The 27288-nt window shown below is 37.2% G+C and overlaps 1 protein-coding gene and 1 pseudogene across 8 annotated transcripts in view; both read left to right on the plus strand.

Annotated features, from left to right (window-relative positions):
- PHTF1 (putative homeodomain transcription factor 1) overlaps nucleotides 1-27036 on the plus strand; it is a 61509-nt gene extending 34473 nt beyond the window's left edge. For 6 of the 8 annotated variants that reach the window (XM_019919512.3, XM_073809446.1, XM_019919514.3 and 3 more), the window contains 9 exons: nucleotides 26-247; nucleotides 3110-3238; nucleotides 3625-3897; nucleotides 4673-4804; nucleotides 5320-5406; nucleotides 23921-24076; nucleotides 25048-25143; nucleotides 25836-25961; nucleotides 26501-27036. In XM_019919512.3, the coding sequence (XP_019775071.1) occupies nucleotides 26-247; nucleotides 3110-3238; nucleotides 3625-3897; nucleotides 4673-4804; nucleotides 5320-5406; nucleotides 23921-24076; nucleotides 25048-25143; nucleotides 25836-25961; nucleotides 26501-26521 (1242 nt within the window). In that variant the 3' untranslated portion in view covers nucleotides 26522-27036. The remainder of the gene's footprint in view (nucleotides 1-25; nucleotides 248-3109; nucleotides 3239-3624; nucleotides 3898-4672; nucleotides 4805-5319; nucleotides 5407-23920; nucleotides 24077-25047; nucleotides 25144-25835; nucleotides 25962-26500) is intronic. The other 2 variants (XM_019919513.3, XM_073809442.1) reach the window with 2 other exon arrangements.
- Nucleotides 15107-23912, plus strand: LOC141279439 (glycine cleavage system H protein, mitochondrial-like; annotated as a pseudogene).
- Nucleotides 27037-27288: the final 252 nt, after the last annotated feature.

Consider the following 27288-nt stretch of genomic DNA (forward strand, 5'->3'; position numbering starts at 1 on the left):
AATGTGTTTTTGTTTTCCCTTAAAGGGCTGTAGATCTGGCATGAGTGGTGGCTCTCGAAGCCTCAACATGTTGAGAAGAGACTCGGAGAGCACCCGTCATGACTCGGAGACAGAGGATATGTTATGGGATGACCTGCTGCATGGCCCTGAATGCCGGTCGTCTGTCACCAGCGACAGTGAGGGGACCCACGTGAACTCCCTTCACTCAGGGACTAAACGTGACCCCAAAGAAGATGTTTTTCAGCAGGTCTGTAAAGGTGATGATAATAATAGCTGATGTTTACTGTGTACTTACCATGTGCCAGGCACTGTATTATCTCATTTAACTCTACAATAACCCTGTAAGGTGGACACTATTATTATCCCTGATTTAGAGATGAGGAAATTGAGCATAGTTTGTAAGTGAAGATATTGGAATTAGAACTAAGGGGGAAGCACTCTTGAATTCCCCTAACCTAAATGTTTCTTCCTAGGACCTTTTCTCATTATTTTCCTTAGAATGATCCTTAATGTTCACTTTATATGAGCAGGGTACATTGTTTGGCGCAGTAACCTGATATTATATTTTCATAGACATAACAGTATTATATATGAATTACTAGGAGATGGCATTGCTTGCTTCTCTAATAACGTATAAAGCAAGTGATGCTTTTAATTTTAGTTTTTCTGTTACTATCATAAAATCAGATAGCCTGGAAATGGGGATTCTTTAGAAGGTTATTTCAACCTTACAATCAATATAGGAATTCATTCTACATCTGCAGAAATTTTTTTACTAGGAATTTTTTTGACTCTGCTTTAGAAATTTTTTACTAATAATTCTTTTATGTAGTAACAATAGTTCCTACTTCTTAGAAATATTGTGATATATCTAATGAGATAATACGAAGTGCTTAGCACGATGCTTGGCAAAGTGTAGGCACCCAATACATGTTAGCATGGTTATTACTATCCACATGAGACAATCAGTTAGTCTCTGCTTAAATACTTGTGGAGCTGGAGTGATTGTTATTTCATGAGCTTTTTCCACTGCTGGATAGATTAAATGATTAAGAAACGGTTCTCATATCAGCCTTTCATATGTTTAATGCCAACGATCATGATTCTTCTTAGTTTTATTTTTTTTAGGCTAAATATTTCCACAATGACTTAATAAATAGTGGGTGATGGATATTCATTTGTTTAATTATTGAATTTTCTTGATTCTAAGATACCATTGATTTAGGTTACACATTTTAATGAAAAAAATTCTGCTTCATTAAATGTATACAGTTTTTAAAAACTAACTAGAAACAACATACATTTTATTATTAAAGTTTTAAGCTTTTCCCTCCAATTTTGCTATCAAAGTTTGTATCTAAATATTCTTTGCATTCAGTCTGAAGACTCATCTAAATTACCTTAGCCCTTGGTAATTATGAATAGCATCATGATGATTTTCACCTCCTTTGCACTTTTGGGATTTATAGGATAATTTTAAGGCATATGTAAGAATAACTAGGTAAGATGAAACTCACTATGTTAAACGGAATTCATCATTTCCCAATTCTCCCACCCAACCTATTCTTTTATTCCCCATATTTCTAAATGTCACCACTAACCACCCAAGTTAGAAACCTTGGTGCCATTCTTGACCCCGCCCCCCATGTTTCCAATCAGTCATCACATTGTCTTGATTCTGCTGTATAATACATACATCTGCCCACCTGTGTCCACACTGCTTGGTGCAGACCACCATCAGCCCTCGTCTGGATCCTTACAACAGCTTCTCTAGGCTTGCTCTGCTTCATTTCATTTTCCACACTGCAGCCAGAATGATCCTTCTAAAATACAAATCTGATGCCGTTCCCCTTACAGTCCTTTAATTGCTTTTTTTTTTCCATTCTGGATTATTTCTTTCTGTTCCTTTATTTGCTCTGATAACAGTCTTGCATGGTATAGTTTAACTCAACTAAACTTCTTTCAGTTTCCTCATGTACTTCTGGATCTTTACACAAACTGGTTTATTTGCCTGGAACACACTTTTCTCCAATACCTATTCCTTCGTCTCACTCTTTTTTACTTTTCGGGTCTTGGCTTGAGTGATACTCCCTTAGGAAACCTTTTCTGTATGCTCCTAAAGCATTCTTTCCTTCCCTTATCATGCTGCACAGTAACTTTATTTAATCATGTCTCCATAAGTCTGTATGCTCTGTGATGTCAAGGACTACATCTGTCTTGTTCTTTATTATATCCATAGTACATGTTACATAGTAGCTGCTTAATATTTTTTTGGCTAAATCAATTAATAAATCCATAAATGTGCATCAGCATTATGCTAAGCATTATTGTAGAAGGAGAAGAAATACACCAGATGGTTGTTTTTTAGTAACTTATATATTTGTTTGGGAACAAGATGATTTTATGGGAAATAGAGGACACAATAAAAGCAGCATATAATTAGATGTAAATTTATCTGATATAGACTGTAAGGGTTTTTAATTTCAGAGAAAGGTAACGTGAGTGAGGCTTGTGGCCATCAGAGAGGACATGTTGGTGAAATGGGACTTGAGTTGGTACTCGAAGAATAAGACATGATATGGCAGAGGAAAATACAGGGCTGTTTCTATCTCGACCTTTTCCTCCTGAGCTTACTATGCTTTTCTGTGTCCTGATTAGACCAGAGAAAGGTTTACCTTCTCAGTCATTCCTGTGATGTTAAGGCCTGTTAGTACCTCTCCCGTGTAACTTCCTACTGTCCCTGGTCTAGTCATGATGCTGTAGAAATGCTTTCCTTCTTGATATCCCATTAATACACCAAGCTTATCCTCACTTCCATACGTTTAGTAGGGAAGCAGCCTTGGAGATCATGTAATCCTACCTCCCATCATTATAGGAGACACTTAGCCTCTCTCCAGGTAAGAAATTGTTTTTGTGAAAAAAAACAAAAACAAAAACCAGAAACCAGCATCATGGAGGTGGTAATTGGAGTGATGAGCTTTGTGAGGGGGAGAATAGGATGACAAGGCTGAACCCTGGCAAATGTGGCCCAGGAGCTAGACAAAGGGAAAAAAATACAACGGAGGAAATAAAGAAGGAGTGGATGGAAATATTTATTTTTTCTTCTCAGAACCATTTATTCTGGCTTCAGAACTCAAGTCCTGCCTCTGACCGAGTTAGTGCAATAATCTGGGAAGGGAATGAGTGCAAAAAGATGGATATGTCTGTGTTGGAAATAAGTGGTATCATCATGAGCAGGGTAAGGTTTAATACGTTTTTGGATTTTTAGAAAAATCTATTTAATTATCAGCAGCTATTTCATAGAATGTATTTAATGATCAAAACGTTGACTCTGCTTTTGAAACACCAGTATGTGTATCTTAAATTTTGTAGTCAGTCTTCACTAGGTAGTATATTTTTTTATTTGTTACAGAGGTCTCTGTGAGCATGATCAGGTAGACTCTACAAATATTCCTTATCTCATTCAAGCCTAAAAGTCATAAATCTGTACATCATTTTTATTTGTATTTCTTTTAGATTTAAAGCAGATTTAGTTTTTAATAATCTAAATAGTATTTGATAAATACTGCTTCACAACTCCATTTAGCTGTGCAGTAATGATGGATATTTTAAATTAATTCCCAGGTTAATGCGTATCAGCAAGGAGTAGGTTATCAGATGCTGGGAAATGTCGTCACCATCGGATTAGCATTTTTCCCTTTTTTACATCGACTGTTCCGAGAGAAGAGCCTTGACCAGCTAAAGTCCATCTCAGCTGAGGAGATCTTGACTCTCTTTTGTGGGGCACCACCTGTTGCACCTATTATTTTCTTGTCTATAATTAATTTTTTTGAACGACTGTGTCTTACTTGGATGTTTTTTTTCATGATGTGTGTGGCGGAGAGAACATACAAACAGGTCGGTAGACAATTAAGTAAAATTTCTTACCTCTGCTTTTGTATGTGGTATTCTGTTGAGTTGCTTTTGTTCCCCTGATTTGTTCTATCTCCAGAAGTTAACGTGGGCAATGGAGGCTTGATAAGTGAACTTTTGGTATTTGTGGGTTTAACACTTGTGATACTGATTATTCACAAATGACATGCTGTAATCTGAAATTTTGCTGAGCTTACTTGCAGGTGTAAGTGGCTGAGCCAGTGAGTGAGCCTAGCTGATTGCTTAGCACCTGCACCTCAATGTGCCCTTGATGTTTTGTGTATGTAGCATATGTAGTAATTACCAAAGTGAAAATGTTTCTGTGAAAAATGGCCAAGTGAGAAATAAACTTACTGAAATTTGATAAGAGTTTGGGATTGAGGGCTTAATGTATTGGTGATATGTGCAAAAAATGTGGTTTTGAATGGAAATGTAATTTGGGAGTAAGCTAGAATTTTGTATAAACATTTGAGTTTGTGAAGGTGGGGATTCACAAAGGTCTCTAAGGTATATTCCTGGAAAATGTCAAGAGTGTAGCATGTTGTGAAGAAGTATATTACTACATAATGTGCTTTGCAAGCGACAGGTTAATGAGCTATTAACAATGTTTTTTCACTGCCTTAGTGACCACTGATTAGAACTTGATCCTTTTAATATTTTTTTATATGCTGGGAATATTGTTTACAATTATGTAAATATACACACAGTGACACATGTGTACGTTTCACTTTGTGGTTTTTTTTTTTTTAACCTCCTCTAGAGATTTTTATTTGCAAAACTCTTCAGCCATATTACTTCTGCCAGGAAAGCTAGGAAGTATGAAATACCTCATTTCAGACTTAAAAAGGTGGAGAACATTAAGATATGGTTATCACTGCGTTCCTTTCTAAAGGTGAGTTTTAGCTGACTAACCATGGAATATCTGCAATAATACGCAGAAAACATGCTCACTGAAATTTCTGGTGGCAGATACTCAGTAGGCAGGGTAGTTCTATGTACTGGACAGATAATCAGTGGCTGACAGACTTGCTGGACACCAGGTTGGGAGTGATCTATCTGCAGAGCTGGTAGAGCTAAATAAATAAGACCTTAGAAAGGGAAAAGAAAATTTAAATTCCTAGGGCAGAGTGATAAATTGAATGTCTCATCTTCTTCTGACTTTTGGGGGGAATATTCCAGCTGAAAATATGTTCATGAATCAATCACACCCTTAATTTGAATGGCATGGATCTCAGAGCTTAATTAAAGTCAAATATGTCCAAAATATATTAAAATCCTGTGTCAGAAACATCTTATAAATGTTCATTTTCACGCCAGTATAGTAAGATTGGGAGTGTGAATGACCTGAGGGCTGTTGCCGTCTCCGGCGGTGACCTAAAACACTAACCTATGCATCTCACTCCACAGAGACGGGGCCCGCAGCGATCAGTGGATGTGGTTGTGTCTTCTGTCTTCCTACTGACACTTTCCATTGCTTTCATTTGTTGTGCCCAGGTAAGAGTTTCAGATCTATTTCAGTGGAAAATGGAAAATAGAGCTCACTTTCTGTTTTAAATCAGTTCACCGTGTTTAAGTATGTGTGTGTGTGTGTGTGTGTGTGTGTGTGTGTGTGTGTGTGTGTGTGTATGTGTGTGTGTATGTATAGACAACGGACATTTGTATCTCACAGCTCTGGGAACTGGGGAGTCCAAGGTCAAGGTGCCAGCATGGTTATGTTGAAGTATATATATTTTTAATGTGTCTGCATTTCTTTTGCTAGTTTGAATACTTGTTAATTTTTCTAACTTTTTTTTTTAATTTTTAAAAAAGTTTATTTTATTTTATTTATTTATTTTTGGCTGTGTTGGGTCTTTGTTGCTGTCTGCGGGCTTTCTCTGTTTGTGGCAAGTGGGAGCTACTCTTGGTTGTGGTGCGTGGGCTTCTTATTGCAGTGGCTTCTCTTGTTGCAGAGCATGGGCTCTAGGAGTGTGGGCTTCAGTAGTTGCAGCACGTGGGCTCAGTAGTTGTGGCTTGCAGGCTCTAGAGCGCAGGCTCAGTAGTTGTGGCACACAGGCTTAGTTGCTCCGTGGCATGTGGGATCTTCCTGGACCAAGGATCAGACCCATGTCCCCTGCATCGGCAGGTGGATTCTTAACCAATGCACCACCAGGGAAGTCCTCTTCTAACTTTTGAAGTGAGAATAAAGATAATGTTTAGTCCTTTAAGACTCTAAGATCATGGTAATTTAATTTTAATTGGCAATTTTTGATTGTTAATAAAGCTATATACCATTATGGATACAAAATGGTGGTTTTCCAACTCCATTGTTTCTTCTAATTTTATTAGTTGTCACTCTAAAGTAGACTTTTTCTTTTTTCCCATTTATTCATTCATTCATTTACTACGCTATGGACTCCTGTGTTCTTATTTTTATCCAGTGGATTATAAACTATTACTATGTTTTGATTCCTAAATTGTCCCAGATTTGGCAAGTAGGAGACCCTTAAAGCCCCTTCCTGTGTTCTTTTGACAGGTCCCTGTATCTTTATTTATTTATTTTGGTACTTCTGTGTTTTCTTTATTACAAGAAGTTACAGCCTTATCCTGTACTTTTCCATTGATTGAATTTTAACTTAATTCTGCTATGGTCAGAAAACATGCTCTGAATGTTTTCAGTCCTTTGAAATATGTAGAATTGCCTTATTATCCAGTATATGCTTAGTTTTATTAAATCTTCCATCAGCACTTTGAAAGAATTTGTATCCCACTGTTTTGGAGAGCAGCGTTCTCTCTATATAAATTAGCCCAAGTTTATTAGTTGTATTGCTGAAACTTCCTGTGTCCCTACTCATCTTTTTGGTTTGCTTTTTCTGTCAGCCACTGAGAGAGGTGTGGTCAAGCCTGCTCCGATGGTGGATTTATCTTTTTCTCCTTTTATTTCTGTCAATTTTTGCTTTATTTGTTTTTAAACAGTGTAACTGGGTGCATACAGGTTTAGAATTGTTATCCATCTCCTTGGTGGATAGACTTTTATATCCTTTATAGTTATTTTTTTTCTCAATCCAGGATCAGTTATTACATTTAGCTGTTATGTCTCTTTAATCTTCTTTAATCCTAAACAGTGTCAGGCTTTCTTTACCTTTCATGACCTTATAAAATGTCTCTATTTCTAATGTTTCTTAACTTAAAGTCTACTCTATTTGATATTAATTTAACTACACCATCTGTGTTTTGATTAGTTTTTGTATGCAATATCTTTGTCTGCCCTTTTTCATTTATTTTGTCTTTGTATAGTTCTATCTCTTATAATCAGCATATTCTTTTTTGGTTGCTTGTTTCTTTTTTCTTTTTTTTTTTGCTGTTAAACTATCAAAGTGCTTTAATATCTTTAGTGATATCTTTTTTTCAATGCTGAAAGGTTATTTTATTAATTTATTTTGGTAACAGATCTGTATTTATTACAAAATATATTTTCTTTTTGAGCTTTTCCCCTTTCTCTCTCTTTTTTATTGAAGTATAGTTGGTTAACAATGTTGTGTTAGTTTCAGGTATACAGCAAAGTGATTGAGTTATACACATATATGAATATATATTATTTTCAGATTCTTTTCCCTTATAGGTTACTATAAAATATTGAGTATAGCTCCCTGTGATATATATACCGTATCTTCTTTATCCATTCATCTGTCGATGGACATTTAGGTTGCTTCCATGTCTTGACTGTTGTAAATAGTGCTGCAATGAACATTGGGGTGCGTGTATCTTTTTGAATTATAGTTTTGTCTGGATATATGCCCAGGAGTGGGATTGCAGGATCATATGGTAACTATTTTTAGTTTTTTAAAGAACCTCCATACTGTTCTCCATAGTGGCTGTATCAATTTACATTCCCACCAACAGTGCAAGAGGGTTCCCTTTTCTCCACACCCTCTCCAGCATTTATTATTTGTAGACTTTTTCATCATGGTCATTCTGACTGGAGTGAGGTGATACCTCATTGTAGATTTAATTTACATTTCTCTAATAATTAGTGATGTTGACCATCTTTTCATGGGCCTTTTGACCATCTGTATGTCTTTTTTGGAGAAATGTCTACTTAGATCTTCTGCCCACTTTTTTATTGGGCTGTTTGGTTTATTGTTATTCAGTTGTTTGTATATTTTGGAAATTAATCCCTTGTCAGTCTCATCATTTACAAATATTTTTTCCCATTATGTAGGTTGTCTTTTTGTTTTGTTTAAGGTTTCCTTTGCTGTGCAAAAGCCTTTAAGTTTAATTAGGTCCCATTTGTTTATTTTTGTTTTTATTTCCATTCCTCTAGGAGGTGGGTCAAAAAAGATCTTGCTGTGATTTATGTCAAAGAGTGTTCTGCCCATGTTTTCCTGTAGAAGTTTTATAGTATCCAGTCCTATGTTTAGATCTTTAATCCATTTTGAATTTATTTTTGTATATGATGTTAGAGAAGTGTTCTAATTTCATTCTTTTACATGTAGCTGTCCAGTTTTCCCAGCACCACTTATTGAAGAGGCTGTCTCTTCTCCATTGTATATTCTTGCCTCCTTTATCATAGATTAGGTGACCATAGGTGCATGGGTTTATCTCTCGGCTTTCTATCCTGTTCCACTGATCTATATTTCTGTTTCTGTGCCAGTACCGTACTGTTTTGATGAATGTAGCTTTGTAGTATAATCTGAAGTCAGGGAGCCTGATTCCTCCAGCTTCGTTTTTCTTTCTCAAAATTGCTTTGGCTATTCGGGGTCTTTTGTGTTTCCATACAAATTAAAAATTTTTTTGTTCTAGTTCTGTGAAAAATGCCATTGGTAATTTGATGGGGATTGCACTGATTCTGTAGATTGCCTTGAGTAGTATGATTATATTAACAATATTAATTTTTCTAGCCTAAGAAACCAGTATATATATATATATATATATATATATATATATATATATATATCTTTCCATCTGTTTGTGTCTTCTTCAGTTTCTTTCATCAGTGTCTTATAGTTTTTGGAGTACAGATATTTAGCCCCCTTAGGTAGGTTTATTCCTAGGTATTTTATTCTTTTTGATGCAGTGGTAAATGGGATTGTTTCCTTAATTTCTCTTTCTGATCTTTTGTTGTTAGTGTGTAGAAATGCAACAGATTTCTGTGTATTAATTTTGTATTCTGCAACTTTACCGAATTCATTGATGAGCTCTAGTAGTTTTCTGGTAGTGTCTTCAGGATTTTCTATGTATAGTATCATGTCATCTGCAAACAGTGACACTTTTACTTCTTCCTGTCCAATTTAGATTCCTTTTATATCTTTTTCTTCTCTGAATGCTGTGACTAGGACTTCCTAGACTATATTGAATATAAGAGGTGAGATTGAGCACCCTTGTCTTGTTCCTGATTTTAGAGGAAATGTCTTCAGCTTTTCACTGTTGAGTATGATGTTAGCTGTGGGTTTGTCATATATGGCCTTTATTATGTTGAGGTATGTTCCCTCTATGCCCACTTTCTACAGAGTTTTTAATCACTAGTGCATGTTAAATGTTGTCAAAAGCTTTTTCGGCATCTATTGATCATGTGGTTTTTATTCTTCAAATTGTTAATGTGGTGTATCACACTGATTGATTTGTGGATATTGAAAAATCCTTGCATCCCTGGGATAAATCCCACTTGATCATTTAATGTATTGTTGGATTCAGTTTGCTAGTATTTTGTTGAGGATTTTGCATCTATGTTTATCAATGATATTGGCCTGATTTTCTTTTTTTGTGATACCTTTGTCTGTTCTTGGTATCAGGGTGATGATGGCTTCATAGAATGAGTTTGGAAGTGTTCCTTCCTCTGCAATTTTGGGAATAGTTTCGGAAGTGTGGGTATTATCTCCTCTCTAAATGTTTGGTAGAATTTGCTTGTGAAGCTATCTGGTCCTAGACTTTTGTTTTCTGGGAGTTTTAAAATCACAGATTCTATTTCAGTACTTGTAATCAGTCTGTTCATATTTTCTATTTCTTCTGGTTCAGTCTTGGTAGATTGTACCTTTCTAAGAATTTGTCCATTTCTTCTAGGTTGTCCATTTTATTGGTACATAGTTGCTTGGAGTAGTCTCTCATTTCTAATTTATTGATTTGGGCCCTTTTCCTTTTTTTCTTGATGAGTCTGGCTAAAGGTTTATCAATTGTATTTATCTTTTCTAGGAACCAGCTTTTGTTAATAGTTTTATCGATGTTTTCTATTGTTCTCTTAGTCTCTATTTCATTTATTTCTGCTCTGATCTTAATGATTCCTTTACTTCTACTAACTTTGGATTTTGTTTTTTCTTCTTTCTCCAGTTGCTTTAGGTGTAAGGTTAGGTGGTTTATTAGAGATTTTTCTTGTTTCCTAAGGTAAGCTTGTATTGCTGTAAACTTACCTCTTCGAACTGCTTTTGCTGTGTCCCATAGGTTTTGGATCATCATGTTTTCAGTTTCATTTGTCTCTGGCTATTTTTTTTTAATTTCCTCTTTGATTTCTTCAGTGTTGTTTAATAGCATATTATTTAGCCTGCATGTGTTCGTGTTTTTTTCTTGCAGTTGATTTCTAATCTCATAGTGTTGTGGTCAGAAAAGATGCTTGATATAATTTCAGTTTTCTTAAATTTACCAAGGCTTGCTTCGTGGTCCAGCATGTGATGTATCCTGAAGAATGTTCCATGTGCACTTGAAAAGAATGTGCATTCTGCTGCTTTCAGTTGGAATACTGTATAAATATCAATTAAGTCCATTTAGTCTAATGTGTCATTTAAGGACTGGATTTTCTTATTGATCTTCTGTCTGGATGATCTGTCTATTGATATAAGTGGGATGTTAAAATCCCCCATTATTATTGTGTTACTGTCAATTCCTTTTTTTATGTCTGTTAACATTTGCCTAATATATTGAGGTCCTCCTATGTTGGGGACACATGAATTTACAATTGTTACATCTTCTTCCTTGATTGATCCCTTGATCATTATGTAGTGTCCTTCTTTCTCTCTTATAACTGTATTTTAAAGTCTATTTTGTCTGATATAAGTATTGCTACTTCAGCTTTCTTTTCATTTCCATTTGCATGGAATACCTTTTTTTTTAACATTTTTATTGGGGTATACTTTCTTTACAATGGTGTGTTAGTTTCTGCTGTATAACAAAGTGAATCAGCTATACATATACATACATCCCCATATCCCCTCCCTCTTATGTCTCCCCTGACTCTCCCTATCCCACCCCTCTAGGTGGACACAAAGCACCGAGCTGATCTCCCTGTGCTATGTGGCTGCTTCCCACTAGCTCTCTGTTTTATATTTGGTAGTGTATGTATGTCAATGCCACTCTCTCACTTTGTCCCAGCTTACCCTTCCCCCTCCCCATGTCCTCAAGTCCATTCTCTACGTCTAAGTCTTTATTCCTGTCCTGCCCATAAGTTTCTCAGAACCATTTCTTTTTTGATTCCATATATATGTTAGCATACGGTATTTTCTGAATTTCCGACTTACTTCACTCTGTATGACAGTCTCTAGGTCCATCCACCTCACTACAAATAACCCAATTTCTTTTTTTTTACGGCCGAGTAATATTCCATTGTGTATATGTGCCACATCTTCCTTATCCATTCATCTGTCGATGGACCCTTAGGTGCTTCCATGTCCTGGCTATTGTAAATAGTGCTGCAGTGAACATTGTGGTACATGACTCTTTTTGAATTATGGTTTTCTCAGGGTATATGCCCAGTAGTGGGATTGCTGGGTCGTATGGTAGTTCTATTTTTAGTTTTTTAAGGAACCTCCATACTGTTCTCCATAGTGGCTGCATCAATTTACATTCCCAACAACAGTGCAAGAGGGTTCCCTTTTCTCCACACCCTCTCCAGTATTTATTGTTTGTAGATTTTCTGATGATGCCCATTCTAACTGGTGTGGGGTGATACCTGATTGTAGTTTTGATTTGCATTTCTCTAATGACTAGTGATGTTGAGCATCCTTTCATGTGTCTGTTGGTAATCTGTATACCTTCTTTGGAGAAATGTCTATTTAGATCTTCTGCCCATTTTTGCATTGGGTTGTTTGTTTTTCTGATATTGAGCTGCATGAGCTGCCTGTATATTTTGGAGATTAATCCTTTGTCAGTTACTTCGTTTCAAATATTTTCTCCCATTCTGAGGGTTGTCCTTTTGTCTTGTTTATGGTTTCCTTTGCTGTGCAAAAGCTTTGAAGTTTCATTAGGTCCCATTTGTTTATTTTTGTTTTTATTTCCATTTCTCTAGGAGGTGGGTCAAAAAGGATCTTGCTGTGATTTATGTCATGGAGTGTTCTGCCTGTGTTTTCCTCTAAGAGTTTTATAGTGTCTGGCCTTACATTTAGGTCTTTAATCCATTTTGAGTTTATTTTTGTGTATGGTGTTAGGGAGTGTTCTAATTTCATTCTTTTACATGTAGCTGTCCAGTTTTCCCAGCACCACTTATTGAAGAGACTGTCTTTTCTCCAAGGTGACCACATGTGCTTGGGTTTATCTCTGAGCTTTCTATCTTGTTCCATCGATCCATATTTCTGTTTTTGTGCCAGTACCATACTGTCTTGATTACTGTAGCTTTGTAGTATAGTCTGAAGTCAGGGAGCCTGATTCCTGCAGCTCCGTTTTTCGTTCTCAAGATTGCTTTGACTCTTCAGGGTCTTTTGTGTTTCCATACAAATTGTGAAATTTTTTGTTCTAGTTCTGTGAAAAGTGCCGTTGGTACTTTGATAGAGATTGCATTGAATCTGTAGATTGCTTTGGGTAGTATAGTCATTTTCACAATGTTGATTCTTCCAATCCAGGAACATGGTATATCTCGCCATCTGTTTGTGTCATCTTTAATTTCTTTCATCAGTGTCTTATAGTTTTCTGCATACAGGTCTTTTGTCTCCTTAGGTAGGTTTATTCCTAGGCATTTTATTCTTTTTGTTGCAATGGTAATTGGGAGTGTTTCCTTAATTTCTCTTTCAGATTTTTTATCATTACTGTATAGGAATGCAAGAGATTTCTGTGCCTTAATTTTGTATCCTGCTACTTTACCAAATTCATTGATTAGCTCTATTGGTTTTCTGGTAACATCTTTAGTATTCTCTATGTATAGTATCGTGTCATCTGCAAACAGTGACAGTTTTACCTCCTCTTTCCGATTTAGATTCCTTTTATTTCTTTTTCTTATTTCTTTTTCCTCTCTGATTGCTGTGGCTAAATCTTCCAAAACTATATTGAATAATAGTGGTGAGTGTGGACAACCTTGTCTTGTTCCTGATCTTAGTGGAAATGGCTTCAGTTTTTCACCGTTGAGAACACCGTTGAGAACAGGTTTGTCATATTTGGCCTTTATTATGTTGAGGTAAGTTCCCTCTATGCCTACTTTCTGGAGGGTTTTTATCATAAATTGGTGTTGAATTTTGTCAAAAGCTTTTTCTGCATCTATTGAGATGATCATATAGTTTTTCTCCTTCAATTTGTTAATACGGTTTATCACATTGATTTCGTATATTGAAGAATCCTTGCATTCCTGGGAATAAACCCTACTTGGTCATGGTGTATGATCCTTTTAATGTGCTGTTGGATTCTGTGTGTAGTATTTTGTTGAGGATTTTTTGCAACTATGTTCATCAGTGATATTGGCCTGTGCTTTTCTTTTTTTGTGGCATCTTTCTCTGGTTTTGGTATCAGGGTGATGGTGGCCTCGTAGAATGAGTCTGGGAGTGTTCCTCCTTCTGGTAGATTTTGGAAGAGTTTGAGAAGGATAGGTGTTAACTCTTCTCTAAATGTTTGATAGAATTCTCCTGTGAAGTCACCTGGTCCTGGGTTTTTGTTTGTTGTAAGACTTTTAATCACAGTTTCAATTTCAGTAGTTGTGATTGGTCTGTTTATATTTTCTATTTCTTCCTGGTTCAGTCTTGGGAGGTTGTGCTTTTCTAAGAATTTGTCCGTTACTTCCAGGTTGTCCATTTTATTGGCATATAGTTGCTTGTAGTAATCTCTCATGATCCTTTGTATTTCTGCAGTGTCAGTTGTTACTTCTCCTTTTTCATTTCTAATTCTATTTATTTGAGTCTTCTCACATTTTTTCTTTATGAGTCTGGCTAATGGTTTGTCAATTTTGTTTATCGTCTCAAAGAACCATCTTTTAGTTTTATTGATCTTTGCTATTGTTTCCTTCATTTCTTTTTCATTTATTTCTTATCTGATCTTTATGATTTCTTTCCTTCTGCTAACTTTGGGGTTTACTTGTTCTTCTTTCTCTGATTGCTTTAGGTGTAAGTTTAGTCTGTTTATTTGAGATGTTTCTTGTTTCTTGAGGTAGGATTGTATTGCTATAAACTTCCCTCTTAGAACTGCTTTTGCTGCATCCCATAGGTTTTGGGTTGTCATGTTTTTATTGTCATTTGTTTCTAGGTATTTTTTGATTTCCTCTTTGATTTCTTCAGTGATCTCTTGGTTATTTAATAGTGTATTGTTTAGCTTCCATGTGTTTGTACTTTTTACAGATTTTTTTCCTGTTATTGATATCAAGTCTCATAGCATTGTAGTTGGAAAAAATACTTGATACGATTTCAGTTTTCTTAAATTTACGAAGGCTTGATTTGTGACCCAAGATATGATCTCTTCTGGAGAATGTTCCATGAGCACTTGAGAAGAAAGTGTAATCTGCTGTTTTGGGATGGAATGTCCTATAAATATCAATTAAATCCATCTTGTTTAATGTATCATTTAAAGCTTGTGTTCCTTATTTTCATTTTGGATGATCTGTCCACTGGTGAAAGTGGGGTGTTAAAGTCCCCTACTATGATTGTGTTACTGTTGATTTCCCCTTTTATGGCTGTTAGCATTTGAGTTTATGTATTGAGGTGCTCTTATGTTGGGTGCCTAAATATTTACTATTGTTACATCTTCTTCTTGGATTGATCCCTTGATCATTATGTAGTGTCCTTCTCTGTCTCTTGTAATCGTCTTTATTTTAAAGTCTATTTTGTCTGATATGATAATTCCTACTCCAGCTTTCTTTTGATTTCCATTTGCATGGAATATGTTTTTGCATACCCTCACTTTCAGTCTGTATGTGTCTCTAGGTCTGAAGTGGGTCTCTTGTAGACAGCATATGTACGAGTCTTATTTTTGTATCTATTCAGCCAGTCTATGTATTTTGGTTGGAGCATTTAATCCATTTACATTTAAGGTAATTATCGATATGTATGTTTCTATTACCATTTTCTTAATTGTTTTGGGTTTGTTATTGTAAGTTGTTTTCTTCTCTTGTGTTTTCTGCCTAGAGAAGTTCATTAAGCATTTGTTGTAGAGCTGGTTTGGTGGTGCTGAATTCTCTTAGCTCTTGCTTGTCTGTAAAGGTTTTAATTTCTCCGTCAAATCTGAATGAGATCCCTGCTGGGTAGAGTAAACTTGGTTGTAGGTTTTTCCCTTTCATCACTTTAAATATGTCCTGCCACTCCCCTCTGGCCTGCACAGTTTCTGCTGAAAGATCAGCTGTTAACCTTATGGGGATTCCCTTGTATGCTATTTGTTGTCTTTTCCTTGCTGCTTTAAGTATTTTTTTCTTTGTATTTAATTTTTAATAGTTTGATTAACATGTGTCTTGGCGTGTTTCTCCTTTGTTTTATCCTGTATGGGACCATCTCTGCTTCTTGGACTTGATTGACTATTTCCTTTCCCATATTATGGAAGTTTTCAACTATAATCTCTTCAGTTAGTTTTTCAATCCCTTTCTTTTTCTCTTCTTCTGGGACCCCTATAATTCAAATGTTGGTGCGTTTAACATTCTCCCAGATGTCTGTGAGATTGTTCTCAATTCTTTTCATTCTTTTTTCTTTATTCTGTTCTGCAGTAGTTATTTCCACTGTTTTATCCTCCAGGTCACTTATCCATTTTTCTGACTTAGTTACTCTGCTATGGATTACTTCTAGAGAATTTTAACTTTCATTTATTGTGTTGTTCATCATTGTTTGTTTGCTCTTTAGTTCTTCTAGGTCCTTGTTAAACGTTTCTTGCATTTTCTCCATTCTATTTCCATGATTTTGTATCATCTTTATTATCATTACTCTGAATTCTTTTTCAGGTAGACTGCCTATTTCCTCTTCATTTGTTTGGTCTGGTGGGTTTTTATCTTTCTCCTTCATCTGCTGTGTATTTCTCTATCTTCTCATTTTGCTTAACTTACTGTGCTTTGGGTCTCCATTTTGCAGGCTGCAGGTTTGTAGTTCCCGTTGTTTTTGGTGTCTGTCCCCAGTGGCTAAGGTTGGTACAGTGGGTTGTGTAGGCTTCCTGGTGGAGGGGACTGGTGCCTGTGTTCTGGTGGATGAGGTTGGATCTTGTCTTTCTAATGGGCAGGGCCACATCCGGTAGTGTGTTTTGGGGTGTCTGTGACCTTATTATGATTTTAGGCAGCCTCTGTGCTAATGGGTGGGTTTGTGTTCCTGTCTTGCTAGTTGTTTGGCACAGGGTGTCCAGCACTGTATCTTGCTGGTTGTTGAGTGGAGTTGGGTCTTAGCATTGAGATGGAGATCTCTGGGAGAGCTTTTGCCTTTTGATATTACATGAGGCCCGGAGGTCTCTGGTGGTCCAATGTCCTTAACTCAGCTCTCCCACCTCAGAGGTTCAGGCCTGACACCCAGTGTTAGACAGAGCACCAAGACCCTGTCAGACACATGGCAAACCTCCTCACTGAGCCCAGGAATTGCTGATCTCTGCCAGGTGACCAAATGTGAGGTGTCCTGATGCCTCTCTTGCCTCAACTCTGAGGCAGAGCACCACTTGGACAAGCATGGGAAGGAACATCACATGGACCAAGCCCTGACGTTTGCTGGGGCCTTCACAGCAGGCCTGGGGCCTGGCGCTGTTGGTTCAGAAGTGGCTCATTTTAATGTGCTCTGACCTAACGCTGCAGCTGGTTTCTAGAAAGGGAACAAAAAATGCTGCGTTTAAAAACAGCAGCCAAGCCCTCCCTTACCCTTGCCTGATCTCTGGGGAGGTAGTTCTAACCTGGAATACATTTTTCCATCCCCTCACTTTCAGTCTGTATGTGCCTCTAGATCTGAAGTGGGTCTCTTGTAGAAAATATATGTACAGGTCTTCTTTTTTATTCATTCAGCCAGTCTGTGTCTTTTGGTGGAGTATTTAATCTGTTTACATTTAAAGCAATTATCGATAACGTATGTTCTTATTGCCATTTTGTTAATTGTTTTGGATTTGTTTTTGTAGGTCATTTTTTTTACCTTTCCTCTTTTGTTCTCTTCTCTTGTGATTTGATGACTATCTTTAGTGTTGTGTTGGGATTCCTTTTCCTTTTTTGTGTGTATATCTATTATGGATTTTTGGTTTGTGGTTACCATGAGTTTTGGTATAGCAGCCTATATATATATACAAGATTGTTTTAAGTTGCTGATCTCTTAATTTCAAATACATTTTATTTATTTATTTTTAACTTTAATTTTTCTTGGCTGTGTTGGTCTTCATTGCTGCACCCGGGCTTTTCTCTAGTTGTGGCGAGCGGGGGCTACTTTTCGTTGTGGTGCATGGGCTTCTCATTGCAGGGGCTTCTCTTGTTGCAGAGCACAGGCCTAGGCATGCGGGCTTCAGTAGCTGTGGCACATGGGCTCAGTAGTTGTGGCTCATGGGTTCTAGAGCACAGGCTCAGTAGTTGTGGTGCACGGGCTTAGTTGCTCTGTGGCATGTGGGATCGTCCCAGACCAGGGCTCGAACCCATGCCCATTGCATTGGCAGGGGGATTCTTAACCACTGTGCCACCAGGGAAGCCGTCAAATGCATTTTAAATATCCTGCGTTTATACTCTCTCTCCTCCTCTCACAATTACTAGTTTTGATGTTATATTTGTATGTGGATGATTTTGTACCTTTACTATATGTTTGCCTTTACTGGTGAGCTTTTCATTTCACACTTTTCTTATTTTTAGTTGTGGTCTTTTCTTTTCCATTTGGAGAAGTTCCTTTAGCATCTGTTGTAAAGCTGGTTTGGTAGTGCAGAATTCTCTTAGCTTTTGCCTGTCTGTAAAGCTTTTGATTTCTCTATCAAATATGAACTAGAGCCTTGCTGAGTATAGTATTCTTGGTTGTAGGTTTTTCCCCTTCATCACTTTAAATATATTATGCCACTCCCTTCTGGCCTGCAGAGTTTCTGCTGAAAAATCAACTGATAACCTAATGGGGATTCCCTTGTATGTTATTTGTTGCTTTTCCCTTGTTGTTTTCATATTTTCTCTGTCTTTAATTTTTGTCAGTTTGATGACTATGTGTCTCAGTCTGTTCCTCCTTGAGTTAATCCTATATGGGATTCTCTATGCTTCCTGGACTTGGGTGACTGTTTCCTTTCCCATGTTAGGGAAGTGTTCAGCTATTATCTCTTCAAATATTTTCTTAGGCCCTTTCTCTCCCTCTTCTCCTTCTGGGACCCCTATAATGCAAATGTTGGTGCATTTGACATTGTCCCAGAGGTCTCTTAACCTGTGTTCATTTCTTTTCATTCTTTTTTCTTTATTCTGTTCCACATCAGTGATTTCCACTACTCTGTCTTCCAGTTCACTGATTTGTTCTTCTGCCTCATTTATTCTGCTATTGATTCCTTCTAGTGTATTTTTCATTTCAGTTATTGCATTCTTCAACTCTGTTTGGTTGTTCTTTATATTTTCTAACTCTTTGCTAATAACTTCTTGCTCTGTGCATCCATTCTTTTCCTGAGCTCTTGGATCATCTTTACAATCATTAATTTGAACTCTTTCTCAGGTAGATTACCTATCTCCAGTTTACTTAGTTGTTCTTCTGGAGTTTTATCTTGTTTCTTTGTCTGGAACATATTCCTTTGCTGTCTCATTTTGTTTAAATTTCTATTTGTTTTCTTACATATGTAGTAGAATAGTTAACATTTCTTGACCTTGGAGAAGTGGTCCTCTGTAGGGGATGTCCTATGTGTCCCAACAGTACACTCCCATCTTGTTACCTAAGGGCCAGGGACCATTCCCAGGGTGGGTTCTGACCTGTGTTTTTGGAGTTAGTTCCACAGGCTGTGGGATTGCAGTTTTCTTGCTTCTGGTGTCTTCCCCCTGGTGGGTGAGGCTGATCTAGAGGCTTGTCCAGGCTTCCTGGTGGGAGGGGCCAGTGCCTGCCCACTGGTGAGTGGAGCTGGGTGCTGGCCCTCTGGTGGGCAGGGCCATGTCAAGGGGCATGTCTGGAGGTGGCTGTGGGCTCAGGAAGTCTTTAGGCAGCCTGTCTGCTGATGGGTGGGGCTGTATTCCTGCCCTCTTGGTTGTTTGGCCTGAGGCATCCCAGCACTGGAGCCTACAGGCCGTTGGGTGGGGCCAGGCCTTGGTGCCAAGATCCCAAGCGAGATGTCTACCTCCAGCCAGAGTTCACATCAATGAACACTCCTCAGTGTGTCAGCCACCAGCTTTTATGATCCTAGAGAGAGCCACAGCTGCCCCCTGCCTTCCCAGGAGACCCTCCAAGACCAGCAGGGAGGTCTGGCCCAGGCTCCTATGAAGTCACTGCTTTTGCCCTCAGTCCCAGTGCACAACGACCTTGTATATGCCCTCCAAGAGTGAAGTCTCTGTTTTCCCCAGTCCTGTGGAGCTCCTACAATCAAGCCCCACTGGCCTTCAAAGCCAAATGCTCTGGGGCTCCTCCTCCCAGTGCCAGACCCCTAGGCTGGGGAACCTGGTGTGGGGCTCAGAGCTCTCATTCCTTGGGGAGAATTTCTGTGATATAATTATTCTCCAGTTTGTGGGTCACCCACCCAGGCTGTATGGGATTTGATTATATTACGAGTGCACCCCTCCTACCATCTCACTGTGGTTTCTTATTTATGTCTTTGAATGTAGAATATTTTTTTTTGGTAGCTTCCAGTCTTTTTTACTGATGGTTGTTCAGCAGTTAGTTGTGATTTTGATGTGCTTGTGAGAGGAGGTGAGCTCAAGGTCCTTCTACTCCATTATGTTGTCTCCAGTCCTGCTCCTGTTTGCTTGTTTCTTAATCCAGCCTCCCAGTTTTAGTGATTTGGAATGTCTGACTCAGTTAAAACTTAATTACTATAACTACAAATACTATTTGGTTCCTATTTGGTTCATTTGTTAATTTTCCTTTTTCTCTTTTTTTTTGGCCATCTTTTATTAATCAAATATGTTAAAATATTTCATTTAATCCTCTCTGTTAACTTTATATATATATTTACTACTGTTGACCCCAGAGATTACAACATACATCCTTAGCTTATTACAGTCTAATAAAATTATTAATTTACCATGCTAGGACCTTACAACACTTTATGTCATTTACCCATTCACTTTTTTTTTTTTACCTATTCACTTTTGTGTTACACATGTCCTTCATTTTCATTTTACATATATCTTAAACCCATAAAATTTAATTATTATTGCTTTTTGTAGTTAATTATTCATTTATATTTACCTACATATTTACCCTTTCCATTACTTTTCATTAGTTTGTGCATTTCTGTGTTTTTCTCTGGGATTATTTCCTGCCTGCTTGAAGAATCTGCTGGTGATGAATTCTCTCAGTTTTTGTTTGTTTGAAAATGTCTTTTATCACTTTCATGTTTGAAGGATATTTTTAATGGGTAGAGATTTCTAGGTTGCCAGTTACTTTCAGCACTTTTAGGTTGCTATTAGTTGTTACTTTCCTCCCCCCTGCCGCCCCCCACCCCCACCCCTTAGTTGTAAGTAACTTGCTGGGGTGAATACCTGACCCAGACTAAACTAAACATATTCCCTCTTTTGCAAATTAGAAATGAAAACCTGAGGTATCAGTGGTGGACTTTGCAGAAGAAAGGTCAGAAGGGATCACTGGGGCCAGTAGCATTGGAAACAAGTCAGAGTTGGGGGGAGCAGTAAAGGAGGGTCTTGCAAGGCAGTGGAATTAGCTGAGAGGAGTGGAGGGGGGAGCCTGAATGGCCCTAGTGGAAGGGAGATGGGGAGGGCAGCTACCTGCTGACTTCCTGATTTTCAAAGGCCCGCATTTAGTTTCTGTGAGGGGTCTCTATATTTTTCAATAAATCTCATTTTACCTTGGGCTTGCTTTAGTAAACTTCTTTACATTTCAATCAACAAAAAAATTTTGTAAAAAACAAGAACTTTTACCTGAAAACTTGACACATCATAGGCATTTTATAATTGGTGGCTGCGGCTATTGTTATTCAGATCCTAAAGTGGAGTAAAGAGCTGATCCTCAGGATTTTCTAGTCATGCCAGTGGGATGGGCCGCATGTTTTAGGGGGCTCTGTTATTCAAATGCAGATTTACTATTGGGTTGGTCAAAAAGTTTGTTCAGTTTTTTTCCATAAGATGGCTCTAGGAGTGCTTAGTTGTCTAACTTCATTTGAAACAATTTCATTAGATTGTATTGTGACAGCTGTCATGTCAGCCTGCATTTAAAAAAAAAAAACTTATCAAAACTGGTGAATTTTTGTGCAGCCATGTTGAATATGGAATATTGAAGACGCTTGAAGAAAGAAAGCAACATTTTCAGCATTTATGCTTTATTATTTCAAGAAAGGTAAAACCACAAATGAAATGCAAAAAAGACTTGTGCAGTATATGGAGAAGGTGCTGTGACTGATCGAACGTGTCAAAAGTGGTTTGTGAAGTTTTGTGCTGGAGATTTCTCTCTGGACGTTACTCCGTGGTCGGGTAGACCAGTTGGAGTTGATAGTGTTCAAATCGAGACATTAATTGAGAATAATCAACATTATACCACACAGGAGATAGCCGACATACAATATCCAAGTTGAGCAATGAAAATCATGTGCACCGGGGGTGCACATGGGTTATGGGTTATGGGTTATGTCCATCGCTTTGATGTTTGGGTTTTACGTAAGTAAAGCGAAAAAAATCTTCTTGACTGTATTTCCACATGCGATTCTCTGCTTAAACGTAACGAAAATGTTCCATTTTTAAAACATATTGTGACGGGAGATGAAAAGTGGATAGTGTACAATAATGAGGAATGGAAGAGATCGCGGGGCAAGCGAAATGAACCACCACCAACCACAGCAAAGGCCGTCTTCATCCAAAGGAGGTGATGTTGTGTATATGGTGGGATTGGAAGGGAGTCCTCTATTATGAGCTCCTTCCAGAAAACCAAATGATTAATTACAACAAATACTGCTCCCAGCACCCCTGAGAACATGGCGCCGCGAGTGGCGTGGAGCGTGCGGGCTGCGGTCTGCAGCCTGTGCCCAACACGCCCTGCCTGCCGCGGCCCTGGGGACTGCGGGCGGGTGCCGTCCGGGTGCTGCGCACTGGACCCACTCTGCTGTCGGATTGTAAATTCAGACAAACATAAATGGGTAGCAGCAGAAAACGGTGTTGGAACAGTGGGAATCAGCAATTTTGCACAGGAAGCTTTGGGAGATGTTGTTTACTGTAGTCTGCCTGAAGTTGGGACAAAGTTGAACAAACGAGGAATTTGGTGCTTTGGAAAGGGTGAAAGCTGCTAGTGAACTCTATTCTCCTCTGTCAGAAGTAACTGAAATTAATGAAGCCCTAGCAGAAAATCCAGGACTTGTCAACAGATCTTGTTATGAAGATGGTTGGCTGATCAAGGTGACACTCAGTAACCCTTCAGAACTAGATGAACTAATGAGTGAAGAAGCACATGAGAAATACATAAAATCTATTGAGGAGTGAAAATGGAACCCCTAAAGAAACTAGTTTGAAACAACTTAATCTCGCCTAGTTGTCTTAAATTAGTGGTGGATAGATTTTTAAAAAGCAACTTTTAGCAAAAGAAACTACTTGCAACAATGTTGCCTGAAGAAAATACCCCTTAACCTCCTAATGATTTCAGATAAACACGTGCATCTTTTTCACAACACCCTGTGATTTTTAGGCTAGTCTCCAGTTATAATACTCAGAATTCCTGAAATTATCTGTGGTAAAACTAGTTATAAAAATGATGCAATTCAAGGATAACATTGTTATCTTAACCTTATATAATATTGTAACTTGCTTACAGCCATCCCTGGATTTGGGTCAAAATACTCAATGAACTTGCCACTGGAAATAAATGGCAGTGGAGAAAAGTTTGTTAGTTGTATAGTGTCCAGTAAAGAACATTACTATCTTAATTTTGCAATATATTGTGTTTGCTGGTGCTATTTTTAAGCAACAGCCTTGCAGGAAAATAAGAAACAGTTTAATAATAAAATATTCAAATTCTTAAAAAAAAAATACTGCTCCCAATTAGGCCAACTGAAAGCAGCACTCAACGAAAAGCATCCAGAATTAGTCAACAGAAAACACATCATCTTCCATCAGGATAACGCAAGACTGCATGTTTCTTTGATGACCAGGCGAAAACTGTTACAGCTTGGCTGGGAAGTTCTGATTCATCCGCCACATTCACCAGACATTGCACCTTTGGATTTCCATTTATTTAGGTCTTTACAAAATTCTCTTAATGGAAAAAATTTTCAATTCCCTGCAAGACTGTAAAAGGCACCTGGAACAGTTCTTTGCTCAAAAAGATAAAAAAGTTTTGGGAAGATGGAATTATGAAGTTGCCTGAAAAATGGCAGAAGGTAGTGGAACAAAAGGGTGAATACGTTGTTCAATGAAGTTCTTGGTGAAAATGAAAAATGTGTCGTTTACTTTTACTTAAAAACCAAAGGAACTTTTTGGCCAACCCTACTTTGAAAAATGGTCACCATATAATTGTGAGTGGGCACACTTGTGGTTAAAGAGTTTGGAAATATATTTGTCTTACTTTCCTTATTCTATTATGTTTTCTTCCCTTGTTACTTCCAGACCCTTGCTGTCTCTCATGCAAAGAAGAAAATCTAGGAAACTTAGAGAAATACATAATTACTAATTGAATAGATAATACTTTATGAGTATTAAAAGTCTCCTACTTTGAGTATTAAAATATTGGTATCTTGTAAATGTTTTTAAAGTTCTAGAGTAAAGGAGTAATTACAGATTTTAAGACAAGTGAAAAACTTAACTTTTTTTTGGTCCTTTTCATAGGTTCTCCGGGGACATAAAACTTTCCTAAATGATGCTTACAATTGGGAGTTTTTGATCTGGGAATCAGCTTTACTACTTTTCTTACTGCGCTTAGCCTCACTGGGGTCTGAAACCAATAAGAAATACAGCAATGTCTCAATATTACTTACTGAACAGGTATTGATTGGTCCTTGACAGTTTGATTCAGTGGTTAGAGATGGTATAATAAGATTTCTGCAGAAGATTCAGGGTTGAGTCTAGATTCTGTCACTTTCTAGCTATATGACCTTACACCTTACAAGTCACTTTGCAACTATATAATTGCTTCCTCTTTATAAAATGAGGATATTATCTTTCCCACCTGCTCCCAGGATTGGGTGCTACTTCATAGTATAAAAATTATTTTTTTTGGTGGTAATGGAGCGTGCTTTTAATCTCATATTCTGTGTCCAGTATTAGATCTTTAGAGTACCTGTCATTTAAGGATGTTTAATAAGCTTCTTGACTTTCTTCTCTATCAGTCAAACGCTGAATACATTCAGTGTTTGGAAAATACTTGCTCTTTAGTATGTGAGTAGATATTACAATTGAGAAATGTTTCTTATAAATACAGAGTAGTATAGAGTTGGTTTTTTTGTTTTTAATTTCATGTTTATCCATAAGTTTTAAATAAAAATACCTAATATCATTAGATTTTTTTTTTTTTTGGCCTTAGAATTATAGTGGAGAATTCTTACCATAAGGGGAAAAACAAGGGATTAGTAAATTAAAAGCAGCGATCTTTTTCCATTCCATGAATGTTTAATGAGGATGTTAGATTATTTGGGGGATACCAAGATGAATAAGATATAGTTTTTGAACTCAAGGAGTTTACATTTTAATTGCTATAATTAATATAAAAGTTTGCATTGTTTTGATAAATTGCTTCATTGTTATTTTTTCTTCACTAAATAGCTTTTCTTTGCCATATGTGACTGATTAGGGATGGGGTTTTGGGTAGGTGGCATATGTGCTCTGAAGAAATAGCTACTGGAATTTTGAAATTTATTTTACTTGAAAACATTGACCTCAAAATCTGCCATGTTGAATGCAATATATATATCTATCTTTTCCATGACATTTGCCCTAATCTCTATTCCTGCCCTTAGATTAATTTATATCTTAAAATGGAAAAAAAGCCGAATAAGAAAGAACAGCTTACTCTAGTAAACAATGTTTTAAAGCTATCCACCAAGTTGTTGAAAGTAAGTAATACCCTGTGATACATTTTTACTACCATTTAATTAAATCAATGCTGTACTTCTTGGAGAGGACCCTAGTAACAGATAGATGCTGTGTAGATTCAAACTACCAACTTGATAGTTTGGGGTTAATGACTCTATGAGAAAAAGCTTCCCAACTTACTACCCAAGTTCTAGTGATTGCTGATGTCTGTCACATTTTAAAATTACATTAAAAAATAACAAATAGCATATTGCTTGAATCCACCTTTAAAAACTTAGCTAGTGGAAAAGTAGGTGAGAGTCCATTACAGGCATTAATTAATTAATTAATTAATTTTTAATTTTAAAATTATTATTTTTAATTGAAGTATAGTTGATTTACAATGTTTCTGGTGTACTGCAAAGTGATATATATATTCAGATTCTTTTCCATTATAGGTTATTACAAGATATTGAACATAGTTCCCTGTACAATACAGTAGGTCCTTGTTGTTTATTTTATATACAATAGTCTGTATCTGTTAATCCCAAATTCCAAATTTATCCCTCCCCCGCTTCCCCTCATTGCAGGTTTTTTGAAGGTAGCTATTGGACATTAAGGGAAGAGGTTTTAAGCAATCATCCTCTCCCAAGACTGAAAAAAACAGTCGAGAAATCACTGGTGGCTATTAAGAAACCATGTATTTCATCTCAGTTCTTTCATGTTTTTGTAGGAGCTGGACACACCATTTAGACTCTATGGACTGACAATGAATCCCTTGATCTACAATATCACACGAGTAGTTATCCTTTCTGCTGTCTCAGGTGTTATAAGTGATCTTCTAGGATTTAATATAAGAGTAAGTGTGATTATCACTCTGTAGCATCTGCCTTGGTCTTAAAACTTATTGTATATAGTAATCTTTGTTCTTCCCACTGTGTGTGTGTGTGAGAGAGAGAGCGAGACAGGGAGGGTGGAAGGAGGGAGGGAGGGACTGGCATGGAAATAACTCTTGAGGTAGAGAAATAGACATTTGAAATAGACATTCAGCTTAGGTTTTTTCATTTTATGCAAGTACAATAGATCGTGCTCTTGAATGGAACACAAAAATCAAGTTTGAATCTCATGTCAATTTAATAGCGTGGGCTGGATTGGCCTCTGATCTAGGGAAATGTACAGAGGCAGAATGAATGAAAACCAAAAACCCGTGAACTGCAGTATATCTTTTTTGATCCTGGAAATTGTTAACGGTTTTTTCTCTATGACGTTCTATGGTTGCTGTTGTCACAGCTGGTACTTTTTTCTTATGTAAACGGTTCTTGGTTTACATGTAAGTGTACCTATCAACCCCACCTATTTGTCATAAAACTAACTATTTTGGTGATTTTCTTTTCTTAGCTGTGGAAAATTAAGTCATAAGCTGAGTCATGTGCCCGGACTTTCTCCCCTTGCTGGCATCAGTGCTTAACCCATTAAGGAGAGAGATGACTGCAAACCCATGAGACACCCACCTGCTTGTTCACACGGAGAGGTGCCCTCAGCTCTACCTAATCTAACGAATGGTGTTTTCAGAGGAACAGAGCCTTTCCAACTGGGTGTGCATGCTAAACACCTGTATTTTCATGGTTTTCAAATAGTATGAGTAGTCAGAAGACTGAAGACTGTTGTGTTATAGTAAGTTAAGGACAACTTTTTAAGTTAGGAAATTTATTCTGGGCATTTCAGTGCTGTGACAGTTATATTTATTGGAAATAGTCTTTCGGGTAACTATGGCAGATGCCCAAAGCATGAAGCAAAATCCTTTATTGGAAATATGCAAATTCAGTACTTTTCTATTACAGTCTATAGAATTGGAGATTTCATTTCTCTAGCAAAGAGAGATCAAGTTTAAACTATTTTAGGTTGAGCCTGAATAAAAGAACTTTATTGGAGAATTTCAGTTTCTAGGCTTTTTTGTTGTTGTTGAAAGAAAAAAATAACCTTTTAAACTGTGATTTTCTGTTAAACTATGGAGAAAATTTTACTTAGTTTATAATTTTGAAGTTAATCCTAATAACTGTATAGTTGTTGGTGAAAGAGTCATGCATGTAATATGGCATGTAATCCAGCATGAGAAATTTAAGTCTATGCACACTCATCCGTGTCCACCATAAAACATGTTTTCCATTTAAATCATCTGAGCTATG

Source organism: Tursiops truncatus, chromosome 1 (assembly GCF_011762595.2).
Source record: "Tursiops truncatus isolate mTurTru1 chromosome 1, mTurTru1.mat.Y, whole genome shotgun sequence".
Taxonomy (NCBI): Eukaryota; Metazoa; Chordata; class Mammalia; order Artiodactyla; family Delphinidae; genus Tursiops; species Tursiops truncatus.